Raw genomic sequence first — 12,614 nt, forward strand, 5'->3', positions numbered from 1 at the left:
AATCGTCACTTCTTAACTTAAATGTATGTAAGTTTAATAAATGCTTTGTTGATTACTTTATTTATAAATGGTCATTTCTCAAATGCTTTTTGAGGTGTTTATTTAATGTCTTCAGAAAGAATGATGACTTTAAGTAAGTCAACATTCTTGTGTGGAGTTTATTATTAAACAAATAGTCATTTCTTAAATGCTTTTGAGGTGGTATTTAATGTCTACAGAAAGAATGATGACTTTAAGTAAGTCGACATTCTTGAGTTGTATAAAGTAACTAAAGTCTTTTCCAAACACAATATAATAATATTAGTTTTCTTACATTGTCAATTCAAGCTATACGATTTTGTATTATGACTTAAATTCATTGTCTTTTTCTTTCATACTTGAAATCATTAGTTTTTTTTATTTCTTTTCAAGTTATCTTATTCATAAATGCATGTTAGAAGGTACAATTAATGCTTTTGAAATCATGAGCTATCATATCTTGTCAAAATACCTTTTTCATAGATGTTTGTAAGAAAGTACAATGATTAGTTTCCAAAAAGGTGCTTTTTGAAATATCGTATGCTTTTATGAAACATAGCTTTTGTAAACAGATGGCTTGTATGATAAAGCATGTAATATGAAATATGCACTATGCATCCTTCTGAAGGTTCTGTTACATATGACTCTAAAGAAGAAAAAAAAGTCTTCAACTTGAAGTAGCCGATTTCCTTAGATGATCTTTAAGAATATATGACCCATCAAGCTTTTTCTTCAGAAAGTATAATTGCACCAAAGGTTGTACCTGAGCAGGTTGTCTCCATTCTTTTTAAGTGAAATAACCTTGCATCAAATACTCGTTAAATACATGAAAAATCATATTCAGTCATAATATAACATTTTCATGAAGGCATATCATTATATCATATTAAAGCATGACAGTATATCATATTATGTGTCATCAAAACATAGTTTCTCAACATTTTCTCCCTTTTTTATGATGACAAAATATGCTCCCCTTGTCAAAAAGCCACATGTATAATAATAATGATGTCATAAAAATGCATAAAAAATATAAAAGTTTTAAGTATCAGAGTATTTTTCTCTAACATAAGAGACATGTTTTTATCCCCCTTTGTCATAGACAAAAAGGAGGGGATCAGAGTATAAAAAGAGTAATTACAAACCAAAAAATAAACAAGTTCATTCAGAGTCAGATGTGGGATTAAACTTCCGAAGTAAAGCATCTTGGCCGATCTTTAAGGATTCAAAGGCTTGGTTTAGAGAAGCTTGGTTCCTCAGAAGGAGATCCTGGGTATTCTGCACGTCGAGAATGGCTGAGAAGATGTCTAGTTCAGAATTTGTTGTTGGATCTGCTTCACCATGGCCCTCGTCGTCAGAGAAGTCTTGAGTTGATCCTTCCTCAGGGAGGTAGGAGTCATCAAATGCATGAATGGAGTAGAAGATGACATCATTTTGAAGAGGCACTTGGAAGTATTGAAGAATGTGGGTGATGAAATACCCGAATGGGAGAGAGCGGAAGGAACGAAAATTAATCAGGTTATTAAAAATAACACTGGACCAGTTTATGGGAAAGTTACAAAAAATCGCATAAAGGAGAAGAGAGATTTCATTAGCAATGAATCCCTTGGATGGCGGTTTAGGGATGACATTAAATGAGAGGATTTGTGACAATAGCAGAGCATGAGGCTTCAAATTGCTCGAATGCTACGGGAATTGAGTTGAACGAGTGGAGTGGAGGATCTTCTTAAACACAGTAGGATCTATGGGAACTATGTTTGGAAGTTCAATGCCATAAGAGAAAATGTTAAGAATACGGCCTAATTGAGGAATGTCGAAGGAAATGAGTTTTCCATGAACCATGAAAGTGATAGATGATCGGTCAGGGTCGACTGAAAGGTTGGTGTAGAAAATTTTGATAAGTTGAGGATAAATGGTCATAGATTGGGAAGATGCTTAAATATGAACAAAATCTGAAAGAAAGGTTTGTAGGTCGAATGAGGGGAATGCTTCAAGGTGAACTAGTTTACCGGTTTGAATTGACAGAGAGTTAATGGAGTGAAAGTGGTGAATGAGATCTGGATATCTCAATTCAGCTGCTTCAATCATGTTGACATCGGAGGATCGTGAAGAAGATGATGCCATTTCAAGTAATCTTGAGAGAATAGAAAGTTTTGAAGGAAATAAGAACTTGGAGAGAGTAATAGCTTGAAGGATGATAGAAGTATTTGAACGAATTGGTGAGGAAAGAATCATTTCATTAAATAGAGAGAAGAAAATTATTATGATAGGAAGTGAGTGACATTTGAAGTGAATGAAATTTAGATTTTAGTTAAAGTGAGAACTCATGAGTTGTAACTTAGGGCTCTTGTGAATGATAAATCAAATCATTCTTTGGAAGATAGTGTTGATGAGAGTATATTATTTTAGGAAAGATGACACGAACATAGTTTAAAAAAAAAATTATATAAGGAGATTTTTGATAGAGGAGAGTCCATTGAATTGTGAAGTGTGATAAAAATATGATAGAAGAATAGAGTCAAAGAGGTGTGTTTCACGATGTGAATTATGATCCATAGATTTTAAAGATTTCCATGTGAAGATGTGATGAGATGAAAAAATCGTGAAAGGAAGGTGTGTAAGAGTGTTATCATGTGAGATGAATAATGGCCTAATAAAACAAACAACAAGTAAAAAGTATTTTTACTTAAAGAGGATATATTCTAAATTCGTGAGAGATGTATTTAGAAGAAGACAAAAGATATTCATGAGAGAATAGTGATGATTACTTATATAAGAAGTAGTTTTTACAGATATGTGTGGAAGGAGCAAGAGTAGACATAAAGAAAGGGTGATGTCATACATGGATTTTCGAGTAGGATATGAATGGACAAAAAAGACAAAAAACAATTCATGATTGATATGAGATGAATGACATAAAATAATGTCATGATTGTCTAGAATTAATATTTATTTGAAAGACATAGTTTTTGAGAAACTCGATATGAAGGAGTTTATAGTTTTAGAGAATAAAGAATGAGGTTTTCAAATCTTGTCAAGGGGCCAAATCCGTGGTTTTTGGGATGACAGAACAGTGGACTCAAATTTCGTAGGAGAGAGAGAGAGAGAGAGAGATAGGACCAATGAAAAAGAACACAAAAAAATATATGAGGAAAGACATGTTTGTCGAGAATGAATCTTCATATGGATTTTTATAGAAAAGTGTGAAAGATGATACGACATAAAGTAGATTGTACTTTAAGAGATATGATATAAAAGATGACATAAAGCATTAATTTTAAAAAAAAAACTTTGTGATGTACGTGAAATATGAAAGACTCTTTTTCAACTTTGAAAAAGGTGGTGAATGAATATGAAAAATAATAAAAAATACAAACACTCGATTATGACAAAAAATAATTTGTAAATGAAAACAAGATTTGACATAAAGTGTTTTTATCATTCTTACTTGTTAATCTTTGGTTAAGATGAATTTTGTCAAGTACAGTTTGTATTAATATTTGGTAGAGGTGAACTTGAGTAGACTAATCTTGTTATATCCTAATTAGTCATAAGGATTAAATTTATAAATCACTTAATTTACAGATTCCTAACTCTCTTCTAATTCTTATAAAGTCTTCATTTTTTAAAGGTTTAGTGAAAATGTCTGTTAATTGTTTATTAGTGGGAATAAATTCTAGTTTGATTATGTTGTTTAGGATTTGTTCTCTTAAAAAGTGATGTCTAATTTGAATGTGCTTAGTTCGAGAATGTAAAATAGGATTTTTAGATAAGTTTATAGCACTAGTATTGTCACAGAAAATAGTTGTATTTTCAAATTTTAAACCAAAATCTTTTAAGGTTTGTTTCATCCAGATGACCTGTGTACATGCTAGGCTTGATGCTATGTATTCAGCTTCAGTAGTTGATAATGATACACAGTTTTGTTTCTTACTGAACCATGAAACTAGTGAGTGCCCTAGCATATGACATGTTCCAATTGTGCTTTTTCTGTCAGATTTACTTCTACCGAAGTCAGCATCACTGTATGAGATTAAATCAAATGTAGATGATTTTGAATAAAATAACCCAAAATCAACTGTGTCTTTTAGATATCTCATTATTCTTTTTACAGCTTTAAGATGTGATTCTTTTAGATTTGACTGAAATCTATCACACAAGCAAACACTGAACATTATATCTGGACGGCTAGCAGTTAAATAAAGTAGTGATCATATCATACCTCGGTATAACTTTGTATCCACAGTCTTACCATCTTCATCTTTGTTCAATACAGTAGTTGTGCTCATTGGAGTATTCTTTGAAGCAGTTGAGTTCATGTTGAACCTTTTCAGAAGTTCATGAGCATACTTAGACTGATTGATGAAGACTTCATCCTTGGTTTGCTTAATATGCAGTCCAAGAAAGTAGGTGAGTTCTCCCATCATACTCATTTCGAATTCTTTCTGCATGGACTTAGAAAATTCTTCACAAAGACTTTTGTCAGTAGATCCAAAGATGATATCGTTCACATAAATTTGAACGATTAGGGTATGATCATTCACTATTTTTATAAATAGAGTTGAATCTGCTTTGCTTACAGAAAATCCGGTTTTTGATAAAAAGGTTTTAAGTCTGTCATACCAAGCACGAGGTGCTTGTTTTAATCCATATAAAACACGTTTTAGTTTGAAAACATGATCTGAAAATTGTTCATTTTCAAAACCTGAAGGTTGTTTTACATACACTTCTTCATTTATAAAACCATTTAGAAAAGCACTTTTAACATCCATTTGATATAGTTTAAAATCCATATAGCTTGCATATGCTAAAAACATTCTGATAGATTCAAGTCTAGCAACAAGAGCAAATGTTTCATCGAAGTCAATACCTTTCTCCTGATTGTATCCTTGAGCTACTAGCCTTGCCTTGTTTCTAACAACATTAACTGTTTTATCCAGCTTATTTCTGAAGATCCATCTTGTCTCAATGATTTGATGATCTTTTGGTCTTAGTACTAGATCCCATACATCATTTTTTTTGAATTGATTCAGTTCTTCAGTCATGGCTAGCATCCAGAACTCATCAATGATAGCTTCATCAATCTTCTTTGGCTCAAGTTGAGAGATGAATACTATGTTTGCAATCCGTTCCAGCTGAGCTCTAGTTTGAACCCCCTTGGTCAGGTCTCCCAAAATATGCTTTTGAGGATGATCTCTGGTTTCAGCAAATGTTCTTTAAAGATCATCTTCATTAGGATTAGTTGTGTTATGTAAGAAAAAATATGTACTTTCAACATCATCATCGTTAGTCTGCGTATGAACAGATTGATCAATAGATTCACAAAAACTGGCATGCATAGATTCTTCAATAGTATTTGAATTCTTATTAAAAACTCCGTATGTTTTACTATGACTTGAATATCCTAAGAATATGCCTTCAACAGATTTAACATCAAATTTATCAAGGCTATCTTTTGTGTTAAGGATAAAGCATTTGCACCCAAAGACTTTAAAGTAGTCTATCCTTGGAGTTCTGTCATAGAATAATTCATAAGGAGTTTTATTTAATAAGGGCCTGATAAAAACTCTATTTGATATATAGCATGCAGTATTAACAGCTTATGCCCAAAAATATTTAGCAAGATTATTATGATGGAGCATAGTTCTAGAAGATTTCTGAAGGGTTCTATTCTTTCTTTCCACCACACCATTTTGAGGTGCAGCTCTAGGAAAGGCAAAGTTGTGTGAAATACCATGCAAGTTACAAAAATTTACAAAAAAGATCATTGTCAAATTCTCCTCCATGGTCACTACGAATTTTGATAATAGTAGAAGATTTTTCATTTTGTAACTTTTTACATAAAATTTCAAATTCATAAAACGTGTCACTTTGGTTTTTCAAAAATATTACCCAAGTAAATCTTGAGTAATCATCTACAATGACAAAAACATATTTATTATGATTAAGACTCGCTACTCTAGAAGGACCAAAAAGATCCAAGTGGAGAAGCTCCAAAGGTCTTTTACTTGAAATAATATTTTTTGATTTGAAAGATGATTTTGACAATTTTCCTAATTGACATGCATCACAAAAATAGTCCTTTTTAAAAGATATTTTAGATAACCCACATACTAAGTTGTTTTTAGCTAATTTAGACATGTATTTTGAGTTGACATGACCCACTCTCATGTGCCATACATTTTGAGTGTCATTATTAGCTATAAGGCAGTGTTCAGTAATATTTTCTAGGTATAATCCATATATATTATTTTTCCTTATTCCTTTTAAAATAATATTTTTGTTGGTGTCTGCTATAAGGCACACATTATGTTTAAAGCTAACATTATAACCTGTGTCACACATTTGACTTATACTTAGAAGATTATGTTTTAAGCCTTTAACAAGGAGAACATCTTTGATAAGAGGTTTATCGATATTACCAATACCAATTATCAAACCTTTGTTATTATCTCCAAAGGTGACAATTCCTCTTTCTTTATGATGAAGAACAACAAAAAGATCCGGATGTCCTGTCATATATTTTGAACATCCACTGTCTAGTATCCATCTGTTCTTCTTCTTTGGAGCCTGCAAAACATCAAGTAAAAATTCTTTGTGGTACCCAATCGGGTCACTTTTTGTTAGACTTTGGAACCCATATCCATTTTGATTTGAATTTGTCTACAATTTTAGAGGAGTACATAGTATGGAAGTTGTAATACTTCAGCAGAACCTTTGACAAAAACAATCTTTTTATTTATACAAGAAGGTTTATTCATGAGAGAGTAACCAGTACCATTCTTGTAAAAAGAGAGTTTTTGAGAAGATAGGAGTTTATCCAGGTTCTCTTTCCCTTTGGTAACTTGAAAACCGTTTTCATAAGGTTTTCAGTTTTGCTTTTTAATTCTGAAATTTCTACTTGAAGCATTTTTGTCTTGGAATTAGTAGAACTTATTTCAGAAGTAATAATAAAATTTTTCTTTTTCAACTCAAAAATTTCAATACTGAGTTCTTTATTTTTCTGGAGAAGTTCTAGATTTTCATATTTCAAACTTTTGTTTTTAAGAATAGTTTTTCTTGATTCTTCAAAAAGTTCTTGAAAAGCATTTTGAAGTTCTTCAAAAGAAAAATCAAGGGATTCACTTATAGAGCTTTCTGCCATGAAGCACATGTTGGCGGTTTCAGCTTCAACATCACTTGACTCTTCACTTGTGGATGGTTCTGAATCAACCCATTGAGCATGTAGAGCCTTTTTCTTGAAGAATCTTTTCTTTGGTTCCTCGATTTTGGATTTCCTTTTTAGAAGAGGACAGTCACGTCTCATGTGACCTGGTTTATTACATTGATAGCACATGAAATCTTCCTTAGAATCTTTCTTTTCCTTGTGCTTATTTGACAGCCTGTTCTTTCTCATGAAGCGCTGAAATTTTCGAGTAAGCAGCGCGATTTCAGATTCTTTTTCTGAGTCCTCATTTTCAGAAAGGGCTGGGAAGGCTAGAGTTTTCTTTGTAGGTTGTTCCTCTTCCCTTCTTTCCTTCATATGGACTTCATAGGCCATAAGATTGCCTATTAAGTCATCCAGTGTAAGCTTGGATAAATCTTGAGCTTCTTCAATTGTTGTAGTCTTTTTCTCCCAATCAGTTGTGAGAGATCTCAAGATTTTCTTTACCTTATCAGTCTGAGAATAGTTTTTTTCGAGAGATTTAAGGTCGTTGGTGATGTTTGTGAATCTTGTAAACATCTCTGTGATGGGTTCATCTTTGTTCATTTTGAACAACTCATATTTTCGAACCAGATATGAGATCTTGGCTTCTTTCACTTTGTTGGTTTCTTCATGAATAACCTCCAGAGAATGCCAAATATCATAAGCAGATTCACAGATGGATATTCTGTTAAATTCATTTTGATCAATGGCACAATACAAAGCATTCATAGCTTTTGCATTCAGATTGGCCATTTTCTTTTCTTCATCAGACCATAAGTTATAGTCTGAGGATGGGGATGTGTATGGATGCTCAACAAATTTCCATACAGCAAAATCTATAGACTTTAGAAATATGGTTATCCTGCATTTCCAATATCCATAGTTGGAGCCATTGAAGAAAGGGGGGCGAGATGCGTGTTGACCTTTAATATCATGAGCATAAGAGGTTGATGGCATTTGTGTTGGAAGACTTGTTATGTCGAAACCAACAAACCTGCTCTGATACAAAATGAAATTCTACTAGAGGGGGTGAATAGTGAATTATGAGATAGATCGATAATAAAAGTTTAAATGCAATAAGTCACAACACATAAAACACAAGATTTATACTGGTTCGATCAAGTCACTGACCTACATCCAGTCCCCAAGCAAAACACTTGAGTCTTTCACTATAAAATCCGAGTTACCAGATAAATAGTACAACACCCTATTCCTCAGAGGTCTACTTCTCTCAACAGAGAAGGGAACACCCTCTTTCACAGAGGTCTACTTCTCTCAACAGAGAAGGAAAACGCTCTCTTTCCAAGAGGTCTACTTCTCTCAACAGAGAAGGAAAACACCCTCTTTTCCAGAGGTCTACTTCTCTCAACAGAGAAGGAAAACAATGAATAACAGAAAGTTACAATACTTTCTATAGAACCTTCAGAATGATATGAATGCACGAATGAAGGATTCTCAGAATATTCTGTTATTTTCACTCAGATGATTCTCATTGTCAAAGAGCTATTCTTGACTTTTTCTCTTTCTTTTCTCTTTCTTTTTCTTGGCTCTCTTTTTCGAATAATGAGTAGAAATTTTTCTCTTTGTAAGCTCACATGTCTCTTCTGAGATATTATTTTGTTAGAGTATATATAGTCTCAGAAAATAGTCATTGCCTTTTTGAAATGATTGTCCTTTTGAGATGTGAGATGTCAAGTCAATTTCAAAAACAACTTTGTGTAAAAAGATATGTGTACTATACTGTATTTTCGAAAAGTCTTCTTTCTATAAGTGTAATATTTTGGGTACACTATTCGTTGTAGTATTTTAAATGTGATATAATTTGTAAAATGTCTATTTTCATAATAAATGATTTATAGTACATTGAACATTGGGTTGTAAGTCATGATGAAGTTTTGTCTTTACTCAATTTAATGATTTGCAGTATATTAGTATTTTTCTTACAAATCGTCACTTCTTAACTTAAATGTATGTAAGTTTAATAAATGCTTTGTTGATTACTTTATTTATAAATGGTCATTTCTCAAATGCTTTTTGAGGTGTTTATTTAATGTCTTCAGAAAGAATGATGACTTTAAGTAAGTCAACATTCTTGTGTGGAGTTTATTATTAAACAAATAGTCATTTCTTAAATGCTTTTGAGATGGTATTTAATGTCTACAGAAAGAATGATGACTTAAAGTAAGTCGACATTCTTGAGTTGTATAAAGTAACTAAAGTCTTTTCCAAACACAATATAATAATATTAGTTTTCTTACATTGTCAATTCAAGCTATACGATTTTGTATTATGACTTAAATTCATTTTGTCTTTTTCTTTCATACTTGAAATCATTAGTTTTTTTTTATTTTTTTTCAAGTTATCTTATTCATAAATGCATGTTAGAAGGTACAATTAATGCCTTTGAAATCATGAGCTATTATATCTTGTCAAAATACCTTTTTCATAGATGTTTGTAAGAAAGTACAATGATTAGTTTCCAAAAAGGTGCTTTTTGAAATATCGTATGCTTTTATGAAACATAGCTTTTGTAAATAGATGGCTTGTATGATAAAGCATGTAATATGAAATATGCACTATGCATCCTTCTAAAGGTTCTGTTACATATGACTCTAAAGAAGAAAAAAAAGTCTTCATCTTGAAGTAGCCGATTTCCTTAGATGATCTTTAAGAATATATGACCCATCAAGTTTTTTCTTCAGAAAGTATGATTGCACCAAAGGTTGTACCTGAGCAGGTTGTCTCCATTCTTTTTAAGTGAAATAACCTTGCATCAAATACTCGTTAAATACATGACAAATCATATTCAGTCATAATATAACATTTTTCATGAATGCATATCATTATATTATATTAAAGCATGACAATATATCATATTATGTGTCATCAAAACATAGTTTGTCAACAGTTTTGGAGATCAAATAGAGGACAACCCTCAAAAACATAAAAAACGAGAAAGAGACGAAAGGAGAATGCACATAGAGAGAGAGACTTGGCTGGTTCCCTCTTAGGGTGGGAGAGACCTCGAAAAGTGCCTTGACTTTTAAGATCCGTACACTATTTTCTTATTTTTAATTTTTTAACATTGAAAATGTTGACGGCGTGACACCGGTAAGGAAAAAGGTCAAAATAAAGAAAAAAGAAAAACGTGGCACTCATCGGAAACATGTAACGAACGATCACGAGGTTGAGTTTTAAACTCATTTTAGAAATAACCTGATCCGGCTCCCCTTTATTGATGCAACGCGTGAAAACTTTATTAGCACTTTCATTAATTTTATAATTACAAAAAACCCCTTATAGCTCGCCGTGGTGTCTTCCCCTCTGCGATCGATTCTCTTGAAATCTCCATCATGGTCAATAAGAATATGGTTTTCCTCTTCTTGTTCTTCTTCTCCTTCTTCACCATTCATGCCTCGTCAGAAACCCCCCCTGAGCTCGGCTCCATTCGAGTGGTTTTCCAGGTCTGTATCTGCAATTTTTTTACTAAAAATTCCTTTGTGTGTTTTTTTTTCCTTCTTTTCTCTTGGTGGGGATTTCTATCTTTGGGCAGTTTGAATGGCACCGATCAAAATATTACTTTTGGTTCTGTAATGTGATTATGAGATATGTGCGCCTTAAAGTTCACCATATTCTTTTCATGTGTCATGTTTTGCAAGTTTCTGATTCTTGTAGGGGTTTTGGTTGCATAATATTATGATATGGATACTGATTGATCTGAGTAAATAGAGTAATTCTCTTATGAATTTTGCTGTTTGTTTTTTTATTAGGTGGTTCCTTGAGGAAAACGTAAGGGCTTTTTTCTTGTTTCTTAACTGCATAATCTTAAAAAAAAAATGTTTCTTAACTGCATAGGTGCATGGTGGGCACAGCTACTTGAGCATTTTCACCATCATATTTGTTGTCCCTGTGATCATTACCATGTTGTCAAACTAAAGGGTCAGTGATGGGATCTGCAGCCTATCCTAGAAAATTTTTGGGTTGGGAATAGGAAAACCAGGAAATAGTAGATGGTGGGTTAGTTCGAGGAAGCCCGAGCCTCCATGATAATTTATCAATTTGTTAATTTCTCTTATTATGTGCCATACTGCATCTATAAGCCTTTTAGGGAAAACCGTGGCTCCGTTCCATGCCTCATTTCATAGGGAACCCCAAAGGGGCTCTATTTCATTATATTCCATCCATATCCCAATTCCATTCAGTTCCCTTTCTTTGGTTTGAATGCCATTCAATCGAAGAAGATGGTATCATTGGCATAAGAGATATCCTATTGTTTCGGACGAGTATTAATATGATTTCCAGGTCCTGATCACCAGTAGGCTAAAGGAAATTTACAGAATTGACCCTAAATTCTAGCAATTCCTAATTTCCATCTCGTTCAAGTCCTTAATAAATCAAAAGTTCCTGAAGTATCCCTTAAATAATAGAATTTATGCACAAAAAATTAGGATGCTATCAGTCAATTAGATTTCAGAATACATGCTGATTAAGATTTGTAAATGTGGAACTGTCTCCCTTGCTGTAATGGTTGGTTTTCTGATAGAACCTTATAGATCACATTGATCTTGTATGCTGTCATAGCATTGTCAAACTTGTGCATTAGTCTCATAGAAAATGAAGGAGTTGTTGATTGATAGTTGAATGAATAGCCTGTGCTTCATTGGGAATTTAATGTACTTGCATTGCATTCTACACTCAGATTTTGTGGGGGACACTGGCTGGCTCCAGTTGGGAGACTAGATTACCAAGTATTACACAACTGGTTCTAAGATGAGAATAGTGGTATCGCCTTGTCATAAGCATTGGAGGAGTGCAGTTTCTTGGAACATTCCAAGCTTTTGTAGTCTGACTTCTGATAGATGGACAACCTAGAGATCCCCTACAAAGGAAACAATCAAATATGTGATGGACCTCATATGACGATATTCTCTCTTTGCACAAAACACAACTGCTTATGTAACCCTCAATCAGTCATTAGTTACTAATATGATTTGAATTTTGTCACAGAAGAACAAATGTAAAGAAAAAAATAAGGATTAGATCCTATAATTTTGACAATCATAAGAAATGTAAAAGTACTAATTTTGTGCTTTAAAAGACAATTGTCCAAATTTGGTTTTCATTTCTGATCTCATGATAACAATTGATAAAAATCCTAAAATTAGATACCTTGCTCCTTGTTCACCCTTATGTGGTCTAATTAATCTAAGGATTTTTTGCAAATTGGTCCTTGGGTTAACACTCGTTCCTCATTTCTGCCTGAAACCATTTAGGGCAAGTAATTTGACGGTTTTGCCTTTATTAGATTATTTTGCAAATACTGAATAAGGTGGGGACTAATTTGCAAGAAGTGTGTAAAAATGGCTCTTCTGCCTTCACAAAAGACCATTTTATAAAAAACTGAATCAAG

At 32.8% G+C, this 12,614-nt stretch overlaps 1 protein-coding gene across 1 annotated transcript in view; it reads left to right on the forward strand.

Moving 5' to 3' along the window:
* The first annotated feature begins 10,476 nt into the window (after positions 1 to 10,476).
* Positions 10,477 to 12,614, forward strand: part of LOC149811976 (Cyclophilin-like peptidyl-prolyl cis-trans isomerase family protein) — a 98,750-nt gene continuing 96,612 nt past the window's right edge. The window contains exon 1 of the mRNA XM_089992556.1: positions 10,477 to 10,668. Within this exon, the coding sequence (XP_089848682.1) occupies positions 10,558 to 10,668 (111 nt within the window). The 5' untranslated portion in view covers positions 10,477 to 10,557. The remainder of the gene's footprint in view (positions 10,669 to 12,614) is intronic.

The sequence above is a fragment of the Nuphar pumila genome, chromosome 17, assembly GCF_984573655.1.
Source record: "Nuphar pumila chromosome 17, dmNupPumi1.hap1.1, whole genome shotgun sequence".
In the NCBI taxonomy this organism is placed as follows: Eukaryota; Viridiplantae; Streptophyta; class Magnoliopsida; order Nymphaeales; family Nymphaeaceae; genus Nuphar; species Nuphar pumila.